The 26,158-nt window shown below is 47.7% G+C and overlaps 1 protein-coding gene across 5 annotated transcripts in view; it reads right to left on the bottom strand.

Annotated features, from left to right (window-relative positions):
• Positions 1–26,158, bottom strand: part of CAMK1D (calcium/calmodulin dependent protein kinase ID) — a 341,195-nt gene that overhangs the window by 33,002 nt on the left and 282,035 nt on the right. For all 5 annotated transcript variants that reach the window (XM_072954896.1, XM_072954894.1, XM_072954895.1 and 2 more), the window contains 3 exons: positions 23,325–23,463; positions 17,759–17,885; positions 1,539–1,614 (listed from right to left, as the gene is read on the bottom strand). In XM_072954896.1, coding sequence (XP_072810997.1) covers positions 1,539–1,614; positions 17,759–17,885; positions 23,325–23,463 — 342 coding nt within the window. The remainder of the gene's footprint in view (positions 1–1,538; positions 1,615–17,758; positions 17,886–23,324; positions 23,464–26,158) is intronic.

Raw genomic sequence — 26,158 nt, 5'->3', positions numbered from 1 at the left:
GGGTCATGGAGATAAGAAATGGGGGAATTCAAAGGCTAAATTTTGGTTTTGATCACATTTTTCTTATTGTGATAAGTGTTGGAGATGTCATATTTTCAGAGAGGGTTGTATCTCCAGAAAAGCCGAGGTGATGCATGAAAGGATGCTCAGCATCACTGGCCATAAGATAAATGCCAATCATCCATTGACATAGGACTGGATAAAGAAGTTGTGGTATATGTATACAATGGAATACTACTCAGCCATAAAAAAGAATGAAATCATGCCATTGGCAGAAACATGGATGGACCTAGAGATCATCATGTAAGTGAGGTAAGCCAGACAGAGAAAGCAAAATACCATATGATATCACTCATATGTGGAATCTTAAAAAAAAAAATGAAGGAAAGAGGATACTAATGAAGTCATCTACAAAACAGAAACAGACTCACAAACATAGTAAACAGTCTTATGGTTACTGGGGAAAGGGGGTGGGAAGGGATAAATTTAGGAGTTTGAGATTTGCAAATGTTAACCACTATATATAAAAAAAGATTTAAAAAACCCCAAATTTCTTCTGTGTAGCACAGGGAACTACATTCAGTATCCTGTAATAACCTTTAATGAAAAAGAATATGAAAATGAATATACATATATATATGCATGACTGGGACATTGTGCTGTCCACCAGAAATTAACACATTATAACTGACTATACTTTAATTAAAAAAAAAATGTAGAGGGCCAAAAAGAAAAAAAAAGATAAATGCCAATCAAACCCACAATGAGATACTGTTTCACACTAAGGACAGCCATTACCAAAAAATGGAAAAGAAGTGTTAGCAAGGATGTAGAGAAACTGGACCCCGGGCAGTCATTGTTGGGAATGTAAAATGGTGGCATTGCTTTGGAAAATGGTATGACAGGTCCTCAAGCAGTTAAACATAGAATTACTATATGACCCAGCAATTCCCTTTCTGGATCTACAGCCAAAAACACTGAAAGCAGGACTCAAACAGATACTTGCACACCTGTGATCATCACAGCATTATTCACAAGAGCCAAAATGTAGAGCCAATCCAAGCGCCCATGGATGGATGAATGCATCAACAGAAGTTAGTCTACACACGTGATGGAATATAATTCAGCCTCAAAAAAAGGATGGAATTCTGAACATGCTACAACATGGATGAACCTTGAGGACATTCTGCTAAATGAAAAAAAAACAGGCAAAAAAGGACAGATACTTGATGATTCCACTTATGTGAAACACTGAGAGAAGTCAAATTCATAGAGACAGAAAGCAGAATGGCGGTTACCAGGGACTGGGGGCAGGGGCTCGGGGAGAGTGTTGGATACGGACAGGTTCCAGTTTGCGAAGATGAAGTTCTGGAGATGGCTGGTGCTGACGGTGTGGGTACGCTTGATGCCACGGAATTGTACTCTTAAAAATCGTTAAAATGGTAAAGTCTGTGTGCCAAGTTAAATGTGCATTTTGCTACAATTAAAAAAATAATAATAAAAGGGATAACGAAGCCAAGGCGGCAAGCCATACTTACAAGATGTAGGCGATCACCCCGATGGACCAGCAGTCAACGGCTTTGCTGTAGGGTTTCTGGGCCAGGACCTCCGGAGCTGAAAATGACAAAGGAGAGACATAAGCTGACCATTTAAAGGACTCAGACGTACGGAGGCTGTGTTTTGCTTCTGGTGTCTGCTACTCGGGCTGAACTTCCCATGATTCTACCAACAGAGGAGACGGATACAATCTGATGTATCTGTCGGCTTTTCTAACTAGAAAAAAGTGAGTATCTGTGTGTGTGTGTCCGTGTGTGTGTGTGTGTGACTGGAGGTTATCAGTCAATCAACAAACATTTCGCAGGAGGCTGTTTCATGCCCGGCTAAGCGCTACAGCTCAGACCAGAGAGAGAGAGAGAGGAGGGCATTACTCAGCTCGGGGCCTGGGGTGTGACTTCACCTCGAATCAATTCAAGGAAGCATCTCCGGCCCAGGTGTAGAGCCTTCCTAGGTGCTGCAGGGACAAGAGACTGAAGCCCCCGCCCTCTGCCTTCCTGGAGCTTCAAATCAAGGTTAGACCTAAAATCTGGTCCCTCGGCTCCTGCGTTAGGCCTGCTCTGAGTTCCTGCTCTAAGGTTTGAGGGAGGTCATCCATCAGTACTGCCATCTTGTTTTCTCATCTGTGAAACAGGAAAACTGCTATTTAATCTCACTTCCCCGGTCCTAACCCACTGCTCATCAGGCATCATCCGTCCAGGGCTGGGGCTCCTTTTGCACTCTTCCCACACTTCCCACTCCTGGCCTGTGGCCAGCGCCCAGGGCTGGACTTCCACCCGGTGTCCGGCGCCCAGCAGTGTCTGCCAGACATATTTGTGTAAAGAGTAAATAAACACAAGAAACACAGGAAATCTTCAGAAGTAAAATCTCCTTTCCATGCAAATACGTCTGATTGAAGTGTCTAGCATGGACTTCCCGGAAAATTGAAGAAGGCAGAGGTAGTAACAGTAGAGCTTACAAGGCACTTGGCAGAGGCTGAGTTGGGTGAGTTGGAAGGCAGCAACTCATCACAACTGCTCTTGGTGAACAGCTGAGTTACCGTCACCATCACGATTCCCAAGTTCCAGGCGAGGGTGTGCAGGGACTCAGGTCAAGTGACCCACCCACAGGACCCAGGTGTCAGCAGGCCTCTACGCTGCCGCCCTGACCTGACCCGAATTAGGTGCCTGCCATGGTCTGGGTCATTCATAAGCCTTCTTACTGCCATCCTTTCAGCAGTTCTGACAACCACCGTTACCTACATCTGATCAATAAGGCAAATGGGCCGAGAGAAGTGCCTTTGCGGACACCACACAGAAGACATGGACCAGCTCGGGCTGAGAGTAACTCAGTCTCACCCTGTGCCAGCCCCTTCTACTGGAGTCTCCTGACTATTAAGGTGAGAGTTTCTGCAAGAAGAGCCTTTTCGCAGAAAAACTAACAGGGAAATCCCCTCATTCTGTGGCAGATGAGTACCTTCCGGAGCAAGAACATGGACATATACAAACTGTTGTTGGATGTTTCTGGTTCTGGTGGCAAGAGATACAATCCACAGATAGTCCCCAAATCTCATTTTAGGTTTCAGCTCCAGTTCCTCTAAACATCCCATCAGGCTTTTGTTTTTTTTAATTTAACAAGAACAAAATAAATAAATCTGTACATCTTATCTTTGCTTTGTTTGCCCTCAATGCAGTAGCAAAAGGAGAGAGAGCTACGAGGCCAGGGCACCCCCACTCTGAAGAGGGGCCTCGGACAACGGGGAGCGGGCTGCCTGCTTCGGTGCCTCCTTTCCCCTGTAACTGCTAGGAGCATTCTTCTCGATGCTTCTATGACAGCAGCTGACCAAAGGGAGCCATTTGCCACAGTAACTGGCTGATTTAGGAGGCAGGTGCTCTCGGAGCCGACGTTCTGCTCTGAGCAGCCACACGTCACAGATAGTGGGAGGTGACTGTTTCTGCAAGGAGCACGTTTCTGAGCCTGCAGGGTCATCCTCATGGCCTGATAGAAAGCTCAGAAGAGGCAGAGAAGGCTCACAGAGCAACATCTGCCCCAGCTCCACCTCCCAGCAAAGCAGAGAGCAGAAGGCAGGAGCACCACACCAACCTGGGGGCCGAGGCCCTGGCTCCCGCATCATGGGGTCTGCAGGGTTCTATGCGGAGCTGGGGAGACAGTTCGGCCCAAACACTCCATGGAGCCAAGTGTCAGAGGGTATCAAGGCACTCGGGACTCAGCACAGGACTTAAAGCACAAACTAACATCACGTACCTGGCGACAGTGACAGACACACGGGGAAGGAGCTTGGGGAAGGAAGCTGTCAGCACCTTTGACAGCTGATACTGTGGCTTATGAGCAAAGATGGGGCCGATTGGTCCCCCAAGGCACGACGTATGGAGGGGGCCTGGAGGGTAAGACTCGGCCCCTGTAAAGCAAGTATCTAGGAAGAGCCAATCCTCAGCGTTCTCCTGAGCTCTCCAGCCTCACAGTTTGTTCTGCGGATGTGGGAGGAAGGATTCTTTAAAAAAAAAAAAATCCTCCTCTTTGTCATCAGCTGTTAGAAAGCAGAAAGTCCTGGCCACCATCCATTGTTCAGCAAACAAAGAATAAAGAACACGGTTTCCCTCCTAAAATCCACACACCTAGGGGCACTGGTGTGTGAAGCCCTTTGCCTTCAGTCTGTCTGGCACATTCGCCAGCATTTTGGAGAATCAGAAGATGGACTGTAGATGCTTGAAAAGCAAGTCACTGATTTTGATGCAACTTGGAACTTGGATTTACTCTGGACATTTAGGGTCTTGAAGCCACAGATAACACTGAGATAATTTTTTTAAATATAAGATTTTTGTTTAAATGGTAAACTTTCTAACATCAAGTATATGATTATTTAATAAAAAGATTTCTGATTTAGGGGAAAATTCTAAATGATTTAACAAACACCAGGGTATCCACACTGGGGGTGAAACTGCGGACTTGTGCCAAACATTTCTTGTTCTTTTTGGTGTTGTATCTTATCTGGAGCAACAACAACGAAATAGAAACATTTGTTAACTGACTGGAGGCAGGCCAACCATTTGCCATGAGATGAGGTTCTTAATTGCATCTGAAACGCATCCAGGGGTGAAGCCAAACGTGCAATGTCATGATTAAAAAGACAAAAAGCAAACTGACTTGAAATAAAATTCTCACCAACTTGAAATATTTTAAAAATGGTATCACGGCGCACACACACACGGCCTGCATTCTAATCTCTCTTGTGATAGGATTCCTGGAACCAAGTGTTTTTTGGGACATTGTTTCAACAATCCCACCTACATCCTAACCCCCGCTAGCTTTAAATAGCTAACTTCTTATCTCATAGTAATTCTTGAAAAAAAAAAATCTCAGGCACGATTCAAAACCCTCCTGACCATTTGAGACGGCCTCGATACGCTGACCAGGTCACAAAGGACCCCCGAGATCAGCAGGGATGTTTCCCTCCCCGTCTCCTCCCAGGCCCTGCCGCTGCCGCCACTGTCTAGCCAACCTGTTGCCACCGGGGGTTTCAGTCCTCTGCCTATGTGCCCTTGACCCCTTTCAGCTCTGGAGTAGCAGGTGGTGCTGGGAGAATCCCCTTCTCTCTCATCTTTTCAGAGACCACTTTTCCCTTTGAGAACCAGCCAAACTCCCTCACGTTATGTCATCCATCTTATACCAGTTGGGCAACAATTCAGCTGTAATTCCAAAAAGTCACAGCATCCAATTTACAAACTTTCAGACAACAGAGGAGGCCCAGAGCCCAGTCCATTTGGAACCTGGGAAGGTGATAAGGGTCCTCTGTACCGCCACCACCATTCCATCTCTCCCCCGGCACCGTCAGCAGATGCTGAAGAACTTCTTAATCAAGGAGAAATAATGTTCTCTTCCCACTGTACCCATCACGACTCGTGCGGAGTGGGAGGTTGGCAATGGCTCTGGCCACCCCCACACCTTCGAATAGAGGGAGGCTTTGAGTCGAAATAACTTAATTGGAGTTAATAACAAAGAGAGCAGTCATTCTAAGGCACTGTGGTTGTCTGTGATGCCATCGGCCCCCAGGCAGAGCAGGGAAGGGCTTAGTTTCCTGGCACAGCCATAACATGAGGGAAAGATTCAAGTGGACAGGACACATGTGTTCCTCCCATTCATTTCAAGGCCTGGTCCCTGGGGGCCATCAGTGGCCATCAGTCGCAGTAGAGACCCATCCACTGGGAGGTGTTGAAGGGATGAATACAAGAAAGGTGGCAGGTCCAACCTCCTGCCTGCCCTGTAGGCTGGGCTGAAGTCAGCCTTTCAGAGGGGGAGAGAATAGAGTGGGGTGAGGGCAGCTCAACCTGGGTGACATGCGTTGGGCATGACAGCTGGGTTCCCAGGTCCAGTCACCAAAATCCTATAACACATTAGCTCCTGCACGCCCCCACTGTTCCTTACACACCCCTTTATGTAGCAATGGCCCACAGTCGAGCCCTAGGCTTCGTGCGGCTGGAGGGCAGGGAGACACCTCTAGCCTGGATTTGCAAAGAGCAGAACTTCCTGATTGTTCACTAAATGGAGATTCAACTACACCCAACCTTCTCAATACACACACCGCTTTTTCTATAAGAAAATGTTTTCCAAATTCAGACAACTGATTTAAAAATAAACTTAGCTGCCTCAAATATTTTCAGTGAATAGGTACAGGAAAAGACAGAAAGGGTGACAAATGAACTTTGGGAGGGACTGTATTAGGTACAGGTGAGATCGATTGTTAAATACATGTCCTTAAGCAAATTATTTCCGACATGAATTTGGGGGATAAAAGAGGCAGAATTAGCCCTAATTCTCTGTGTGTGGATGTCTGTAATTCATGCTGCTTTCCTTTTAAAAGTTTTCCTCAAAGAGATTTCAGAATGACTAGTTTTAGGGCTAAACAGCAGAAAAGATACTCTGTTAAATGATCTCTCAGAACTTCCTTCCTGGTCAGATCTTGGGGGCCATTCATTCCATTTTCTTGATTATTCCCCATAGAAACAGTATCCCATCAGCCTGTTTAATTTACACCAGTAAACAGAATTTATCTCCATGTAAACCAGCAGCCTCTGCAGAGCGTCCCACAAGCTACTGGAGGTAACTGTGGACAGATGTTCCCTCCTTCTGAGCTCCAGGCTGAACCCACGCTCTTTAGTAAAACAGTAGGTTCAAAATTTTAAATAATTGAATTTACTGCTTTGAGATTCACTACCAACCCACGGTGGAAAATTCCACTTGGTGGGAAATGTCTTCTAGAAACCGAGCTGCTTTATATTGATTTAGAGCAAGGATTCCTGGTAAAGGGAAGAACTCCAGAGATTACAAAAAGAAGAAAAGAAGAATTTCAGAGACCTTTCATGTTGTTTTTAAAACAATTAAGTTGCCCATTTTCCTTACTGAAGAGGGAGAGAGGGGAAAAAGGGCTTAGCCAAGTGTAACTGGAAACGAGGACAGTGGCTTGTGGGGGTGGGGGCCGTGGTAACCCATCCTCGGGCTCTAGTAAAACAGAAAAGGAATTTTCCCTTTTCCTGCATCCAAGGATGTGCTGAGAACAGTCTGTGCAATGGGAGACGGGAGACGGGGAATCTCACCGTGTTACCACGTTCACGTTCGAGGTGACTTGTTCACCTGTGTGGATGCCTGAGGACCACTCTTCTCAGTACTTTAGGGCTGACCACACTCAGTGGGACAAGGACAGGGACACACTCAGAGGGGGAAGCCCAAGGTGGAAGGAGCAGCCATCCATGCTGGAAACTGAGAGCCAGGGGTCCAGAACCAGGGTGGTGGGGTTTCTCTTTATTCCATCATTTAATGGGTTGCATCCCATTTCAGGCACTGGGTTTAGGGGTGAAAAAAGCCCACCTGGGCCCTGTCCCCACGGCACACCTGTCCTCCGGGGGGTTGAGCGTAGACACAAGCCACAGACGTAACGCCAGTCTCAGCTGCCTTCCTAAGGACGATGATCAGATTCAGACAAGGTCAGGGCAAGATGGGGCTGAGTTAACTCGGTCTAAATCAGACTCTGAAAATACTGAACTTACTCTAAATAAAACTCAAAAGTATCCAAGGAAAGAGTTATTACTTTCAACAGTCAAATGACAGGGAAGGTGCAGACAAAAAGAAGGGGAAAGATACAGCCGGGTCAAGAAATTGCCGGGGCTAGTGGTGCTGTGAGAATATGCCTTCACGTTGTTCTCTAAGAATAAAGCAGCAGGTGTAAGGATGCGGGAGCAGGAGAGCTGCAGAGCATCATCTGTAACTAAGTGAGAAGTAAGGGAGGGGAAACGGGTGCCGGGATTTAGATTAATCAGCCAGCCTATGGCTTTGTCTAAGGGTTATCTGTTGCCCCTGCTGGCTGGCCTCGCCTCCCGGAGGCTACCACAGAGAAAGGCATTTGACTTGAACTTGATGCGTGTCATGACGGGGAGGAAGAGGCTCTGACACACGAGAGCCAGTCATGGTCAGAAGTAGTGAAGACTTCTTTTAATATCATGGCTTTTTCCAAGCAGCTCATGAAAGGAGGTCACAGGGCTGGGGGACTGACTTCAAGCTCCACTCTGCTAGACAGGCTGGGCAGTGTGATAAGGTCTTGAGAGGAATGGAGTCTAAAAGAAATTAGGTGATCTAATGGGAGAGAGCTGAACTTCCATGCGGGCTTTAAAATGATTAGATTGTGCACACATAGTGGCACCAGCATCTCTCACCCTTGACCAGCACTGAGCCAGAGGACAGGATTCCAGGCTGGGCTCTGCACCAGTGCATCTGCATTTATTGTGTTTCTATGCCTCAGTTTCCCATCTTGAAGGACACCTGCCACTCTGTCCTGGGGTTAGGCGTTCATGGGAAAGAATGTGCGCTCACCTGGACGGCTGCACGTGTCCCTTCATTCTAAGGCACGTGTTCCCGCAGTATCCACAGGGTAGGAGGGGCAGGGCCCCCGGCCAGTGCCAAAATCAGTGGATGCCAAAGCCCCACACATAAGATAGCATAGTATTTACATCTTACTGACACCCTCCCTTACACTTCACATCATCTCTAGCACCCAGTACAGTCTGTGTAAATCACTGCAGGCATGCAGTGAATTCAAGTTTTGTTTTTTCAAGGCTTCAGGCAAAATTTTAAAAGTATTTTTGATCTGTGGTGGGTTGAATCGAGGAAGTGGAACCCATGGATCCAGATAGCTAACTGTACTATTAGGGATCTGTGTCCAGGGCTAGATACTTCATCCACGTCTTCCTATCCTTGAGGAATTTCCCCCAGATGGTGGGAGGGAGCGTGGCTCCTTTGCTGGTGGATAAGAGCAGAGAGTTTTATAAGTCCAGTGTGCTATCCATGGAGCCACAGAGCCTGACAAGAGGAGAGGGTCTTAAACCAGACTGCAGTGTGGTTCTGCACAGTGAGCGACACCGCGCATCACCGAGGTGGAGAGAAGGATTTTGTTTAAGCGGTGGGAGGGAAGGATGACATTTCTACCCAGCAGTGGCCTGCTCAGAGATGGTAAACAAAATTCTAAAGATCAAGGAAAATATGAGTCAGGCATACAACTCAGAGGAGAGTGAGGCCTCAGTAAGACATTATGTTACAATGTAATTAGGATGCATCACAACAAGGAAGCCGTCTTGTGTGTGTTTACTCAGGTCTGCTTCCTGTCAGTAGAATTTTCAGCAGGAGGGGTATTAAAAAGGAAAACCCCAGATAATGAGAGACTTTATTGTGAGCATCTTAATAAACAGGTGTTACTTCACCTGGGTTTGGACTATTGCAGTCTGGATTGTTTGCAAATAAAAATGCAGCTGAAATGCAGAATCATTCCTTGCCTGGGGTTTGTCTTCAGCCGGAAGTTGCAGAGGTGAAGGGGAGCGGAAGGTTCCTGGGCCAGCACTGCTCTCTTCCTCCCGGTTAGAGGCTCCTTTCTCATCCTCCCTTACAGTTGTAATTTACTAAAAATGCCTCACAGAAGGGCAGCTCATTTGGATTTTCCTAGTAGCTTCTTGAATTTTACCACAGGCATGAAGAGTCCCCCATAAGAGCACCATCCTGGTTTCTCATTACCAGTCCGATCTGAGCTGGGTTACTATTCAAACGCTACTGAGGCCAAAATGTGGCTGGTGGGTGGTGGAGCTAGGCTCTGGCACAGGAAGGGAGTGGAAAATGGGAGGGCAGCTGGTGTCTGGTGTTTTAAAATGTGGGAGAGACCTGGAACTCTGTGCAATGGAGGAAGAAAAATGCTCTGAGTAAGGCATTTCAGAGCAATGTGGCAGCGAATCACCCTGTAATGTGTTCCGTACAGGTGGTCCCAAGATTCAGCCTCCGCCCTAACCCACTTGTGACCGCAACCGGATGGCTACTTTGCACATACGCCCATCCTCGCTTCTGAAATCTGATGCGCTGCACTTCAGAATGAAAAAGGCTGTTCCAGTCATTCCAATGTTGGAGTTTATAACCATTAAAAGAAAAAAGTTACAAAATGCTGTAGTGTTTCTTTCCTCTCTGCCACCACAAAATGGTACCAGTTTAGAAACCATGAAACTCCGTCCCAATGTTAAAGATTTAGAGAGGAGCTGTTAAGGAATTCTAAAAGGATGGAAAGTGCTTCACAAAGGGTGTTAAGAGGGATTTAGTGGGACTGAACCTGCGGGGTGGGGGTTCCTCCAAGGCAGGGCTGGGTTGACTTTGCCCACGTCCACATTCATTACGTCCAGGCTAACCATGGGCCCTGCAAGTCTCCCCACGTGGGGGTGCCCTGTTCTTTCTGACAAGCGGGGTCTGCTGGCAGCTCCCAGTGTGATGAAATAGTCGCTGCTGGCTGTTACTGAGTAGCTGCTGAGAGAGAAGAGAAAGTTCTTATCTGAGTCCTCCGCCTACTTAGCTGTGCCCCATGCGACAACTTGTCAGTTACATAAAGTCCTGTTTCAACGCTAACCGTTTGAGAGGGTGAGAACACTGATGTCATGTTCATAGCCGTGTACTTAAATACGGTATTTAAGTGAACAACAGATAAAAACCAAGCTCTCTTGGAGAGAATGACCACACAGAAGGGGGAAGATTAAAGCATTAGAAACAGAGGGTCTAGGAGACAAGATCAAAGGAACTGACATGGCTCAGCTTGCTCGAGAGGACAGAAATGGATGATGTCAACCTAGCTGAGGTTTTTCCTGTCTGTTCTGAGTAAGGATGTGGGAAAGTGACAGTCAATTTCCTTGACATGAATATTTATCCGCTTAAAGGTTATTAAGTCACACAGCTGGAGAAATACAGGATGGGGGAACCAGAAAAAAAAAAATCACGGAGGTCCATCAGTTCAGCACACTTATTTTACAAGAGAGAAACTGAGAACCCAAGAGTCTGAGGGCAGGGCTCAGACCTCCCTTAACCGAACCAATGGCAGAGATACACAGAATCTCGCACTCAAGACCCACTGTTGTGACCGCCACCGACGACAGGCTGGGGGACTGTGGGAACAGGTCCTCACTCCAATATTGCAATATTGCTGGAATCCCCATTTCCCAGCTCTCATCCTAACCTCAGGCCCTTCCTGAAGCTTTAAAAATGTGATGATCCCATGAATTAAGAGCATTCTTCTAATAATGAAAAAATACGCCAAGAATGTTGACCAACTGGCCTCCATTTCCATTTAGAAGAGAACTCAGCGAAACTTGCTGAAACTCCTTTAGGCACGGGCTGAACCAAAGCCTTCTGCAATGTCTGTGCAGGCAGCTACGTTTCGAGAGGAAATGACTCCCTCTCCACAGTTTAAGTAACCTACCAATTAGCCACCCTCTAAAGAACCACGATGTAGCTCCGCTTCCAAGCACAAGCATGGATCAGACATAAATGCTCTGTCTTATTTTTGAGTAACACCCACTGATGAAAAGACTGGCTGCTGGTGCGCACCCCCAGTGGAATATTGCAAAGCAAGGGTCATCACTCAATAAGGCTCGATGAGAAAAAAAAAAAGAAGTCTCATTTAGTTCAAAATCAAACATCACAGAGCAGTTAAAAGTCCTGCCGCTCCAGGGCCACCCCAGCACCACCCCAGCTTTCTCGCCCTTTCTAAAAGTGAAGTTTGCAATTCCTGAAAAAGACAGACTCCTTCTTCAGAAGAGTAAGTAAGAGAACACACGTTTGCCCTCCTCTGGTGAGGCCCTTTGTCGCTTCATCTGGAGCCACAGTTTGAAGTTCTTTTAAAAGAGTTTAATTTTCTTTCTCAAACCAGGAGCAGGAGACCCACAGAATCTGAGAAATCACATCACCATGCAAAAAGCAACATCAAGAAACTAAACAATGGGCTTTCCTCTACCAACAGAAGTACTTTTGTTATCTTTCGTCTCTGATCAATTTCATGGCTGAAACGGATGCTTTCTGTGACTTACTGTTTCTCTTCAGTGATTCAGGAGAGCCAGCTGGATATTTTAATTAATGCAGTAGAGCAAGTCAAATAAGTAATTTTACAAACATCCGTAGCTCTGACTTCTATCTTGTATTGGTGATGCCACAGGGAATGCTGTATCTGACTCAGCAGAACGGATTCTAAATCCAGGTCTGTACCAGGGAGACCGTCACCACACTACCCCGAGGAGCTGGTTCCTACCAGATGGCCCTATCATTTCTCCTAAATTATCTCCAAGAACATATTGATCAAGCCCTCCCTCGAAGCCAAGTGAGCCTGCGCCTTTCCCCCAGACCCTGCGTACAAGACGCGGCTCACGACTCTGGGTCTTTGTTCTCCTGCTGGACCGCATCCACGGCTCCCTTCATCTCAGCCCGAGTTCCAGCCTTCCTTCATGCCCCTCCTCCTCTAAGAATTGTCTCCTGATCCCTCTCTCACCAGCATTTGTGAGGCTGCTTCTGAAATATGTCAGTTACTTCATCCTGCAAACATGCTACCTCATCCGGGTCTGCATCGCCCACTGGCCATACTGCGTCGGGGGAGGCCTGTGAGCTGCCCGCAGTAGGAACTCAGTATACCTGGATGGAGAGATGCCTGCCATCTCCTGCTATCAGTGACCTGACGCTCTGCACGGACCCTGGTTCCTCATACAGGGTGTGTGAGGACCAGGCAGCTGCTCAGGGTCAAGGGTGAAGTTCACAGTGCTCAGATTCCTCTGCCTTCTCCCAAGGCACCGTGTGCACTGGGGTACTTGGGATAAACAGCTCCTTTTTCATTATTTCTTCATTATTAAAGAACTCATTTATACTGAAGTCATAATCCTGATGCTGGCAAAACTACCTACGTAGCTGAATAGTCATTTAGGTAACAATAACTGATACAAGAACACAACAGCACTCACCAGTTGAAACCAGCGCTCCCTAGAAGGAATCTGAACTAGAGCTGAAAGCAGACTGCATTCCTCCACTCCCGGCTTGGGCTTGTGGGAAGCGTGGCCCCAAGGACGGGGAGGGGAGTGGCCCCCCTCCCTCCTCTCACATAGATGCCCAATGGCTCTGCCCTGTTCAAATCAAACTGCCAGGCAAAAATGAGGCTGTAGCTTCTTTGTCCAAGATCCCAGAGAGTGTCTCCATCTTACAGCTACTGCTGGGGTCGGGGGAGGTGAGCAGGGGGACGTGGCTTTCTCCAGCCCCACACAGACACAGCATGCTGGGCTCCTCTTATGAAGACGTGTTTCATGTCCTCCCTGGCATCACTTTGACTGCCAGGCTCCCACAGGCTTCATTAATTGTTCAACTACTCCATAGCTTAAGGTCCCCCCAACCAGTGGCCCCCACTCACTCAGCCTTCATCTCATCTGACTCAGTAGCCACAACTGACACACAGTTCTTCATCCTTGAAGCACTTTCCAGATGCCATACTCCCCTCGTCATCTTCCTCCCTCCCACTGTCCCTTCTCAGTCCCTCTGAGTCCCCAGGACTCAGCCCTGGGACCTTTCCTCTCTCCTCCATCTACACCCACCTCCCTTGATGGTTTCATCAGGTTCACAGCTTTAAAACGCACCCAGAAGCTATCAGCTTCCAAATACAGTCCATCCCCACTACACGGGGATTCCATATTTGCAAATCTGCCTACTCGCCAAAATTCACGTGTACCCCCCAAATCAATGCTTAGGATGCTTCTGCGGTCATTTGTAGACACGCACAGAGTGGCCGCAACTTGGAGGTGCACGTGCCCAGCTGAGGTCAAACACGGCAACGCTCTGCCCTCTTGTTTGGTCTATGAGTGTAGTTTTCACGGTCTAGCCAGTGCCACGGTTTCCACATGTTTGTGCATTTTGTTGATTTCATTATTACAAATGGCCCCCAGGTGTCAGCGCTGAAGAGCCGTCCGGTGTTCCTGAGCACAAGAAGGCCAAGTGAGCCTCATGGGGAAATGGGAAAAAAGCTAGATCAGCTTCCTTTAGACACGAGTTACAGTGCTGCTGGCCTGGCTTCAACGTTAATGAACTACTACTACATAAAGTGTCGCTGAACAGAGAGACACACATACAACAAGGCTAAGTATCGACCAGTTGATGTCAGCGCTGGGATCAGAGGCTCACGGGAACCCAAATTCATTTTTTCCCCTGGGAGCAGCAGCTCAGCATTTGTTAATTCACACTCACCGCGACCTTATGGAACATAACTACTTGGCGTAATGAGAATCTCCCCACAATTCCAGATGCCTTCCTTACCTTTATCAGATCTGAATCCAAACCCCTGGTGATATTTCTGCAATGTCCTCCTCCACATTTTTTTCCTTTTTGATGCAGGTACTGAGGGTTGAACCCAGGACCTTGTGCATGCTAAGCACATGCTCTGTCACAGAGCTGTACCCTCCTTCCTCCTCCCATATCTTAATTAAAGGCCACTACACCCTTCCAGGTGCTCAGGTCAAAAACTTTGGAATTAACCTTGACTTCTCTCTTTCAAATCCGACTTTTACTTTTACAGAAATTCTTGGTGACATTATCTTCACATTATATTCCAAACCTGATGATTACTCATCACTTCCACTCTGCTGACCGGACTGAGTTCTCACTATTCTCACCTGGATAGTTCCAGAGACTTCTAACTGGTCTTCACCCTGGCCCTGCACCCCCATCATCTCTCCTTATCCCAGCCAGTCCCCTACAGGGATCCTGGTAAAAGTTCGATCATGTTGTGTCTTACTCAGAACCCTCTGATGGCTTCCCACCTCCCAGTCTTGACAATGATTTCTAAGTCCTGGTCTGCACATGCTCTGCCCATTACTTCTCTGACTTCCTGTTTTCTCATCCTGTTCCTGTTGCTACTCCCCCCTCCCCCACTCCTGCCTCAGGGCCTTTGCACCATCCTTGGAATGCTCTTCCTTCCCAGAACAGCATGACCAGCTCCTTCACATCTAGCAAATCTTTACCCCACTGTCACCTTCTTGGTGAGGGCTGCTTGATCAGTGTATTTAAAATTACAACCCCCTACACACACACACACACACACACACTTACTTTCTATTCTCTTTCCTGCTTTATTCTTCTCCATAGCACTTGTCAGTATCTAAGATACTAATTAATATATTAAGCTGTTTGCTTATAGTCTGCCTCTCTCTCACTCAAATGTTAAGTACTATGAGGTTGGGGATTTTTATCTGCTTTTTTTTTCTTTCTCCTGATATATCCCCACTGCTAGAACAGAAGGTGGGCACTAAATAAGTAATTTCTTGAATGATAAATAATGTAGCGCTTATCATACATCATTCAGTTTACTTGTTAACCCTCTGGCTCTCACAATTCTGTGAATCTTTGGCGGTCAGAAACTGTCTAATTCATATTTGTATTCATAACACCGAACTACTGTGTAGGACACATACCAGGAATTCCATAAATGCATGTTGAATGAATGGAAAGGGAGCTGAGGAAGAAAAATTGCTATTTCCATGAACCTTAGGTTTCTATTCAATTCAACAAGCACCTGTGCAAAGATGAGTACGACACAGCCCCTGCTCTAGTGCAGTGGGGGACAGACACAGATAAATACAAACCCTGATGGGATGGGATCTAAGCCATGACAAGAAAAGGTAAAGAACCAGGATGATAAAGGGGAGGATGGGTGATGGGAAAGCAACCAAAAGGGGGTCATGTAAGCTGGGTTTTGATGGCTGAATAGGAGCTTGCCATGCAGACTGTTATGGAGGAACAGCCCAAGCTCAGCTGCTCTCTGCCCAAGGCATGTCTGCGTGGACATGGCCTTGCCAGTGTTGTCTCTTCCTTGCTCTAGAAGGTCTCCCAAGAGTCTTCTTGGTGCTTAATAAATACGAACACAGTATCACTATATTCCCATAGTCCATGACTTCCCTTTCCCCACTCAAAGAAAACTCTGTATCTGATGACAGAATTACCCGATGGCTCTACTTGCCACCTTTTAGGGTGGTAAGGGCAAGGGCCACATCCAAACATCATTCCCAGTTCCCAGACTCATACACGTCCGACATCTAAACAGAACCAGACCGCTCGGACGGCAGCCACTCAGAAACCCAGAGAAAACCGCTATTCCATAGACTCTGCCAAGACACAAAAAAGCAAAAAGCAATTTAGAAAGTGCTAGAGATTTCCAACATCAGAGTCAAATGAGACAATGGTGTGATGCACGTGTAAATATGGACATTCTTTATCAGAACACCTAAATTGCAGCCCGAGAGCCTCGCTGGGAGGCTATAGCATCCCCAGTTCCCTGGCCCTCCATGGCCTGGGCAGCAGCCCCTGCAGAACAGAGCAAAGCCACTCTGGACAGGAGACTGGCCCCATGACCTCACAGGCCTTTCCTTTTTCTGATGTCTATTATTCATCACAGTTGGAACAGGCTTTTTTTCCTCCCATCTCTTAAGAGAAATGAGAATAAGTTTGTCTCATTCATTTTTATTTGCTGCTTGCTTGGTGGCTTGGACTGAACTGGAGAAATTCCACACACACACGCACTCACATTTCCACCCACAGCCCCCACCTCTGGGCATACACAGGGGTTACACATCATCTCTCATCACAGCTGCTGGGTCCCCCTGGTGGGGTCCGGCTCTTCCTGAAACCATCACTTTTTACCCTACAACGGAGATGGCTAGCCCTACCATTAATCTCCCTCAGATGCACTGGCTTCTTAAACACGACCAGAACTCTGTCTCCTTCTCTGCCCAGTGCGTATACACGACCCAGGGACAAAGTCCTGGCCTGCGACAGTCGAGGGCTAGGAGGTGCTGACTACACCCTTTCCTCCCCTGCCACCTTTCGCCCCATCTCGACACCTCTTAAATCTCTATTGCTTCCTTCCTTCCCCCTCATTTTATTCTCTGTTCCCTCAGTTCTGTTCTTTTCACCTCCGAGTTCCTTTAAAAATGCAGGAGCTGTGACCTAACAGTGGTGACTTAACACCCATTGTCACGCAAGCACTTGAAGGGCCCTGAAGTGCCTCCAAGGTCATTCAGAGTTTCCCACAATGCTCTGGGCCCCAGACCAGTTTAGTGTGAGGCCTGCTTTCCTCAGCCTGCCGGTCTCATTCACTGTCCTCACCCCAGGGCCCAGGACAGCGTCTGGTACATGGCAGGCATTTTAATACACATTTGCGGGATGAACAAATACATTCACAGGTTTCAAAAATGTCACACACGGTTCCAACGGCCCTTCTCCAGGGCTGAGAAGATGGAAGAGGAGTCTTAGGATGTCAGTATCCAGATCTGCCTGCATTCTGTATGTCTGCGTTGTCAGCTTTGCCTGCATTCTGTATGTTATGTCTGGGACAAAGGATGTGGGGTTCTGATTTTAGGAAAAACTTTAATTCTTGGCTTCTCTGGGGCAGATCAGGACTGGCTAATTACAGAGAGTGAGTTCATCAAGGTTTGAACTAGACTCCTCCCATCAATGTTTTCTTTCTAGCTGCTTCTATTGCAACATTTTCAGTGTTCCATGTGTGTCTGCACCTTACTGTTACCTCTGTGTGTCCCTGTAAGTCATTTGAAAACATAGATGCCCATGCAACACTTCTGGCCTTAGAACCTGGGAACTCATCCAAGTCAATTCCCGGCCTCCAGTCAGGCCCGCACCCAAGTCAAACAGGAGTTCTACCCAACTCTTAAAAGGTTTCAGGGGAAATCACTTCCCTTCAAACTTGTTCCAGTGTCTCTCAATCTTTTTATTCCTCCCTCAGGGGGAATGAAGGCTGTGATCACGTGCTAGGCTCAACTGCTTAAGAAGACCGATCAAGTCGGCAAGCTGGAAAGCACACACACACACACAGGGTCCTTACCGACATAGCCTGGGGTCCCACATGCGGTGGACATCACGTCGCCTTTGCCCTCCATTTTGGACAATCCAAAGTCACTGATCATTATTTTGGACTCCTCATCTTGACTGTAGTACAAAAGGTTCTCAGGCTAGAAGGGAAGTTAGAAAAACAAAATTTACAAACCATGTTGAAAGCTGGGTTAACTGCGGGAGACTCACCCAGCCACCAAAGCTTAAAGTCACAGCTGAAGAACAGATCTGAACTTTTGGACACAGTGAGCGCATTAAGAAAAGCAGTGTTTGATGAAAGCAGTTCAGGGGGCCTGGCATGGTAATGGGCACTTACGGGTTTCCAATAAATGCTAGTTCCTCTCCCTCATTGGTATTTGGTCTACTTGAAAAAAACGAGCCGTTTATTGAGGCAGTTAGGAAGCGATTCCTCTCACGCTTGTCAGTTCATTTCTTGGGTTAGGGGAGACACTCCCGGAGAGAAGGTTGCTTTCACGGGTGCTGTTCTGTTTCTCTTTTCTGACCCCTGTCAGCAACCTGTCTCTAACCCAAGGGACTCTCTCCTTGCCCCCAGGGACATCCGCATCCCGGGGTTCTGGCAGATGCATGGCACCCCCACCCCTCCCTGGACAGCTGACACCCACTCGCTCGGCTCCCCGGGAGCAGTGGGAGGTCATCACGGAATGACTCAGAGTTGGAAGATCCAGCACTTTCTAGCCACGTGTCCGAGGTACTCCAAGCTTCTGCTTGTCTATCTGTAGACCCTGGGTTGTGACGTTTCCTTGTCTGCCTCCCTGACTGTACATGTCGGAGCTCAGGCAGCAGTAATGCAGGACGTGCAGTGAAGGCCCGAGGACAGCCCCATCTCCACTACAGCCCTGCACGCCGGGGGCGCCTCCAGGGCGTCTACGCGGGAGGGGCTTAAGCGTGGCGGTCCTGAGGTTGACCTGGAAACAGTGCAGCTTTTGCAATTTTCTTATGGGAAACTGGGGAATCTGGTTGTTCCCAGCGAAAAATAATGGAGACAGGGCTTATGGAGACTGAAGGAGTTCACAGCCCCAGGGCCTGGGCCTGAACACAGGAGAGGCGCCTGCATGTTTTCATTTTTCAACGTTGTTTCAACTGATGACATCGTGGCTGAGGGAGACGAGGTCAAGGACTGACAGCTCCACCATCATCCAGTAACATGAACCTGCACTGGGAAAGCCGTTCCCCACCCCCACCCCCCGACGGTTCCTGCCCGGCTCCCCTCCCGACCCCAGGGGTGAAGCCATAGTCTCTCTTGTCAATGGTTTGTGGTGAATTTTTGGTTTCTAAGCATTGGCTTTTCAAAGCTATTCTTAGGCAGAGTGACTACACTGTACATCCAAGACTTGGAAAAGTGTTGAGAAAAGTGGTTCCCAGCCTGGCTGTGCAGCAGAACCAGTCCCCTGTGAGGGCATGAAACATCTTCAGCAATTTGAGACTGGGCCCAGGTCTCTGGGGCTTAGAAGTCCACGGGGGCTTGTGGGGTGGGCTTCAGAGGTACGACCACTGCCAGGAAGAAATGGTGAGAACTGACCAAGAGTCCCTCCTTGACCAGACTTCCGTCAGGCTCCTCTGCACCCTCTTCTCCACCCAGCCTTGACCTTGGCCGTCTGTGTCCTTCCTGCTCTTGCCCCTCCCACAAAGCCCAGTCTTCGCAAGAATCTAGCCACCTCTCTGAGAACCCCTCTCCCCAGATAGCTCGTCAGGTTGCCCCACCCCTCTCCCCGACTTTTGATGATGTTGAAAAATAAATGATTCAGACACATGCGGAAAATCCTAAGGAAGGTTTTGTCCAGGGGAGCCCTCACTGCAGCGGGGTTTTGCAGTAGAAGAGGAAGATTCGACTCCACCCCTAACACAACAAGGACAAGTGGGGATTTACAGCCTGGGAGCCGGGTGGGGTCGGGGAGGGGAAATTACTAGGGAGGGTAAGGGGGATTCTGGCTGCACCAACTTAAGGAGTTTTGCAGAAGGCAGGTGAGGGGGGTCAGCCACAGAGGGCGGGGGGAAAAGGAATCTGATCAGGTTTCAAGGCTGGGGGTTTATCTTGACGGGACTCGCCGGGGTTCTTGCTAAGACCGGACTATGCGGGCAGCCAATCAACCAAGCGTGGAGCCCAAGGGCCAAGCCTGGTCAGAAAGCAGACTCCATGGGGCCCGCCTCCGGTCTGGTCAAAGGACAGAGTCTGTCAATGTCCAGGTCCTTTGCCACCTTTGACAAGAATCCCCTACCCTCGCTGTCTCCTCTCAGGGACTTTCCATCCATGGCCCCTCACTCTGCTCAGTGGATATACAGCTCCACATGGCCTCATTGAACTTGGAATGGAGCCCAGTTCCCTCCCCTAATGCAACACCCTTCTCACAACAGTCTTGAATAAAGCCTTCCTGACCATTTTAACATGTCAGAATTGTTTTTTTTTTCTTTAACAGAACCTAAAGGAAAAAAAAAATACTACCCTTCACCCAAAAATAACATGACAAAAAGGAACAGAAAGGGATGGTGTTTATCATTCACAGCGACATAACTTCTGTGGATGAAGCATCAGATTAGAAGAAAATCAAATGTATGCTGAGGAGGCTTTCAATGAGTTATAAAATGGAATAAAATGGGCCAGTCAACAGTGGAAATAAAAATGACGGTTAGAAAGGGGAGGGAACTAGTGGAACCCAACAGCACGTGGTTCCTGTTTTCCCTGAATGCTGACGGAGGAGCCTTCGATGAACAGTAAGAGTCCAATCATGCGTGCAGAGAGGACTTTTTTTTTTTTTAAGTTTATGATTTTTCACCTTCCTGTCCTGGGACTCCTGCAGCTGTAAAGTCAACGATCCCATGCTCCTAAACCAGGCTGCGTCCAGGCTGGAGATGGCCAAGGAACCCAGACCTCTCCTTCCTCCTACAGGAGATTCATTTGGATCAATAAATTGCTCTTTTGAAGGACAAGTACCAAGGAGAGTTCAATTGACTGTTCCTTCTCAGCCTAGGTCTGTACTGTCTCAAGACTTAGAAAAGACAGCAGGGCTTTTCTTGGAGAGGGAGACGGGGGGAACAGGGGAGAAAGTGGGAGAGAAGACGGGCTCAGATAATCAGGCGGAGACCCTCCCCTTTGGCAGGAGGAGGGCTGTGGGGGGCGAGGGGCCAGGGAAGGGAGGGAATCCTACAGTTCTACCTGGGGTCCAGTGGGGCCTAGGACTCCCCTAAAAAATTATTTTTCTTTATTTTATGGCATCTCTGGAAGACAACTGGTGGCTAATACTTGACTTGGAATGTCCATTCCAACGCTTTAATACTTCACATAAGCTCTTAAAAGATCTGAATCAATACTTCCCATAAAGTTAATGTTATACATAATCATACTTCTAATCTAGTGATTCCCAACTGGGGGCAGTTTCACCCTCCAGGGGATATTTGGTAATGCCTAGAAATATTTTTGGTGGTCAGAAGCTTAGAAGGTGGTACCGGCTTAGAGGGCAGAGACCAGGGCTGCTGTTAAGCATCCTCCTCTGCACTGGACGCCCCTTCACAAAGAACAGTCCAGCCCCAAATGTCAACAGAGCAGCCCTGCCCTCATAGGAGGAGGCGGCAGTGGACATTTCCCTTGTTTTGATAAAAGGACAGCTGATCGTCTCTAGTGGCTTCCCGGGGGAGGAAGGCACAAGAATACCCTCCTGAAGGGAGAAGGAGGTAAACAGCCACGTGTGAGGGTGGGGTGGTACCCAAACTGCGCCCTAATCTTAAATGAAACCGATCATGTTCTCTACTGCACTGGCTTGCATCAGAGTTTGTTTTCATTTTCTTAGAGGTTTATGAAAATTCAATTTCCTAACCCCAACTTCCTCTGCATAGATCAAATCTCTTTGTGCCTCTGAAAAGTGGTCACAGAAAGGTTCTAAAATGGTCATGTTCTTTCCACAATTATAACGCTGGTGATCTTCAAGCTCTGCAGGCTGGGAGTGGCACACACGTCTCCAGAAGCATCACGTGGGTGGAAATCACAGCCTCTCCCTGACAGCCAACCTGCCTTCCTAAATGGGAAATAAACATTGCCCATCTAGGAAATGGCTTGGTTTCTAATAAGGACAGACAACTTGCCCTTCACATCACATCTCCACGGTCAGCACACTACCTTGTTCAGAAAGAGTTGCCTGCTGTGTTCTGGAAGCACAGAACTGGCATCTGGTGTGGGCACAAGAGAGCAGAGCAGACACTGCTGCCCAGTTTAGAGGTGCCAGGTCAGCTTCCAGAGCCCTCACCTGGCCCTCAGAAGGACCTCCAGGTCCTCACGATTAACTACTGGTGCGCATGGCCCATGTCACCCACCAAGAAGTCTGCAAAGGGCAAAGGCTGTACGAACTCCATCAGCATTCCCAGATACCCCCATCGGCGGTTCTCCCAGCGTGGGTCCCAGGCCAACATCAGCATGACCTGCAAACCCCTCAGAAGTTCAAGTTCCTGGGCCCCCGCCGCAGACCTGCCGAATCAGAACCTCCGGGCTGGGGCCAGTCATCTGCGTTTTCACAAGCCCTCCAGGCAGTTCTGATGCAGGCTAACATTTGGGAGCCACTATCCTGGTCAATGGAAAATGGTAACAAGGAGAAAAGAAAACATTACAACGAGTCCCTATGAGAAGAAGACTACGCTATTTTGTACCTTGGTGCCCAGTACCGGTAACGGGCAGGTGTTAAATTTCTCTTTTAACACCTGTTTATGACTTAGTCTTTAAGTTGACTTAGATTGCCCAGAGTCATGAATAGCATGGCTTCAGCACAATATAACCCCTGGGTTTCTGATGGGCGTGGGGAGTCTGTGTGCTGGGGTGGAACTGCTATCTTGACCAGCGCAGTGAGCTCTCGGGCTGGACCTGGAACTGCTAAGTAATGAAGCCATGTTACAGCCTTTGGTCAGCAAGGCTGCTTTTCGCTGTTCCTCAGATTGTACTGTAGGTTTGCTATCTACCCTTCGACGACATCCACACAGCCCTTTGGGCCAAGGTGACCAAGTAAAGCCCAGATCCTTCCTTTACAGTGGGAGCTATTGGGGGAAGGGTGAATTATGCCAAAACCTCATAAGGAAAAGATAAGGAGGACCCCAGCAGACACTGGGAGAAAGCTGTAACTGTAGGTCAGGTAACCTAGCTTTCTTTTATTAGCCTTTTATTTCCCTCCTCTCTACTCATGCCCTCTACCCACTCCTCCCTTTCTTCCATGTGGTGTGTGATGCTGGGCTGGGAGAAGGTTCTTCAAGGCCTCTATGTCTTGAACAAAATTACTTTCTAGATAGGCTGGAAGCAATACACAGACTGTCTGCCGGGGGCCCTTTGGCTGCTTCACAGTTATCAAATCTCTGAAACGATGCCAGCCCCATTGATCTTCATCACCCTTCAAGCTACTTCTGGGTCCCAAAAGCTCCAATAAGGAACACTAAACAATGCCCACCATTCATTCTACCCATATCTCCATCAAGGCCACCTCATCCCTCCGTGGGAGCCAGTCCTCTCGGACAGGTGCACTGTGGTGGGAGAGCAGCTGAAGGGTGTTGCTAAGCGACAGCCTCACCTTGAGGTCCCTGTGGACAATGCCCATTCTATGGAGATAGTAGACAGCGTCTAAGACCTGGCGGATCAGAGTGCTGGCATCTTTCTCTGTGTAAAATCCCTTCTCCACTATCCGGTCAAACAGCTCTCCACCAGACACCCTGTTTAAAAAAAAAAAAATCAGTGTCAGTTTGAGAGGACCTATTGAATTGTTCAGGGAAGACTATCACTAAGACCTTTCAAGACGGTGAAAGACCCAAATTTTATTTCAGAAATGAATCCATTTTCAGATTTAAAATTTGCCCCCTTATTCCCTGGAAGCTACACCAAGGAAGTGTTTGTGTCAGGGTAGCACAGCTGGTTCCGAATGATGAAAGGAAGTATAAACCAGGACCCATGGACTGAGAAGTCTCTCTTGGCTTCTGGATCCATCTTGCTGGGACAACAAAAAGTCAGAGTAACCTGCCAGAGTGCCAGCATCATCAGTGACAGGGAGATGAGACGGGATAAAACGTCTTCGCATGCGAGGGCAGCCTTAACGGGGTGGGGTAAGTAGGAGGGGGCCTGTGGGCAAAGCGGCAAGCGGCCCACAGGACGTCTGGGTTCTTGGCCCACTTCTGCTCCTAACATGCTGAGAGGATGAGCACTCCTGCAATCTCTGGACCTCAGTCTTTTCAATCTGCAAAATGGGGGAGTGAATCTAGTCAGCCATTCCCTCAGAAGCATCAGAACCTCAAAGTGACTTGTGATTTACAAAAAAAGGAAGAACCACACTTCATTACATTGTTTTGCTTTGATTTTTGGTAAGAATATTTAATTTTAATTTGTTTTGAATTTCAGCTTTCAGTGACCGTTTTGTTTTTTTTTTCATTTATCGAAAGGGGACCTAGGTTGCCAAAGGCCAAAAAGCCCTGGTGGACAACCTCTTAGAGACCCTTTCAGCTCTGATATTTGATGCTTCTGTGAGTTGAACAGAACTGTACAGTCCTGAATAGAACAATTCAACTAGCACCTTAGCCTTCAAGTTCGTGTACACTTCTCTAAGAGAAATAGTGTGCTTTGTTCAAATAATTAAGCCATCTTGGAAATTAGCTTTAAGGGATATATCAGCATCATTTTAATAAAAATGAAACACATTTTCCAAAAACAAAATGGAAAAGATTTGAGATATTAAAATTCGAGATTCATAAACAACTTCTACAGCTTTAAAGACACCCCAGCAGTAACACGCATACACACACCCTCACACACAAAGCGATGACTCACTCTCTGCAAGTAAAGGCAAGTAACATTCAATGACTGAGCCACCGAAATGCTCTTTCAAAAAAACTAATGGAACACAATTGCAGCTACAAAAGGCCTATGTGATGTGCTAGCGTCTCTCACATTACCTATAGTCATTCCAAGCCATATTGTGCTTGGATAATGTCCTGTTTCCAAAGCAAACTGAGCAATCTAGATTAAAGGAGAACGACGCTCAGGAGAAAGAAAGCAATTCAAAGAATGAAAACAAAATTGAAACAACAGGGGAGCAGCTATATTTTGACGACCATGTTGTCTAAATGATCCATCCTGAGGTAAACCAAAATCCCAAGACAGTCCCGCTCAGCAACTGACATCAAGTTCTCGCCAGGCTTCATTCTTCTAGAACCTGCTTCAACGACAGGACGTCCCAGAGCTTGAGGATGTCCCACAGGGGATGCACTGCTGCCAGGGGTTGGGAGAACCTGCGTGCGTTCACTTCACTGAATCATTTATTCAGTCACTCACCCCACATTTACCGAGCACCGTTAGGTGCCAGCTTTCCCACGTGCAGTTAGTGTTAATCAGTGCGGCATCAGCTGTGCAGGAGAAAAAGTCTGTTTTGACTGTGGTCCTCTCACCCCCACAGCGGCCCCGCTTCAGTAATGCCCCTTCCTAGTGTTCCAGGGCTTTCTCACCGCTGCTCTGCCTGCCACTCACATGCTCTGCAAGATGTGGAAGACTCAGGCAGCAAAGCCCCCCCCCCACTTTAGCACCCCATGACCCGCCCTTTACCAGATCCTTTCCCTCCCCCAAACCTCATCCTTCCTGCTTCCCATTCTCTCAGCGTCCTCTCTTCTGCCCTGTGATAGAAGGTATTGGTAGCTACTGAATAGTAACGCTTTCATGGTGACAGGTCAGCAACGCAGGAAGAACTGCACCGTCAGAGTTGAAGTAAAGATACTGCTGTCGTAGGTAGTGTCCGAGTTTCAATTTTCTGCACATTTACTATTTCACTTCTGAAATTTCAAGTTGCACCAGGGCTCTATTTTTCTGAATACTGCTCGGAAAGAATTTGATTTCCTTAGAAACCGAGGAACAAGGGAAAAGTTTAAAACCTTTCCAATTAAAAAAAAAAGTAACAATACTGATAAAAATGTCTTAAAGTTTGTAAATCACTTGATACTTTATACATTTCAAAAGGCCACTGTTATAGACTGAATGTCCCCCGTCCCACCCATTTGTTTGTTGACGCTCCAACCCCATGTGATGGTACTGGGAGGTGGGAATCTGGGGAGGTAGTTAGGTTGAGTTCAGGACATGAGGGTGGGGCCCGATAGTGGGATTAATGTCTTTATAGGAAGAGTGAGAGACACCACAGTTCCACTTCTCCTTCTTTCTCTGTGCTGTGTGAGGGCACAGCAAGAAGGCGGCCATCTGTAAGCCAGGAGCAGAGCCCTTAACAGGATCCAAATCTGCCCGCACCTTGATCTTAGACCGCCCAGACTCCAGAACTGTGAGGTATACATTTCTGTCCTTTACGCTGCCTGGTCTCTGGTATTTTGTTATGACAGCCTGAGCTAAGACACCCAGTCATTTTCAAAATCGCAGACA

The sequence above is a fragment of the Vicugna pacos genome, chromosome 35, assembly GCF_048564905.1.
Source record: "Vicugna pacos chromosome 35, VicPac4, whole genome shotgun sequence".
Taxonomy (NCBI): domain Eukaryota; kingdom Metazoa; phylum Chordata; class Mammalia; order Artiodactyla; family Camelidae; genus Vicugna; species Vicugna pacos.
Note: the sequence above shows the minus strand (reverse complement) of the source record. Positions and strands in the feature narration are given on the sequence as shown.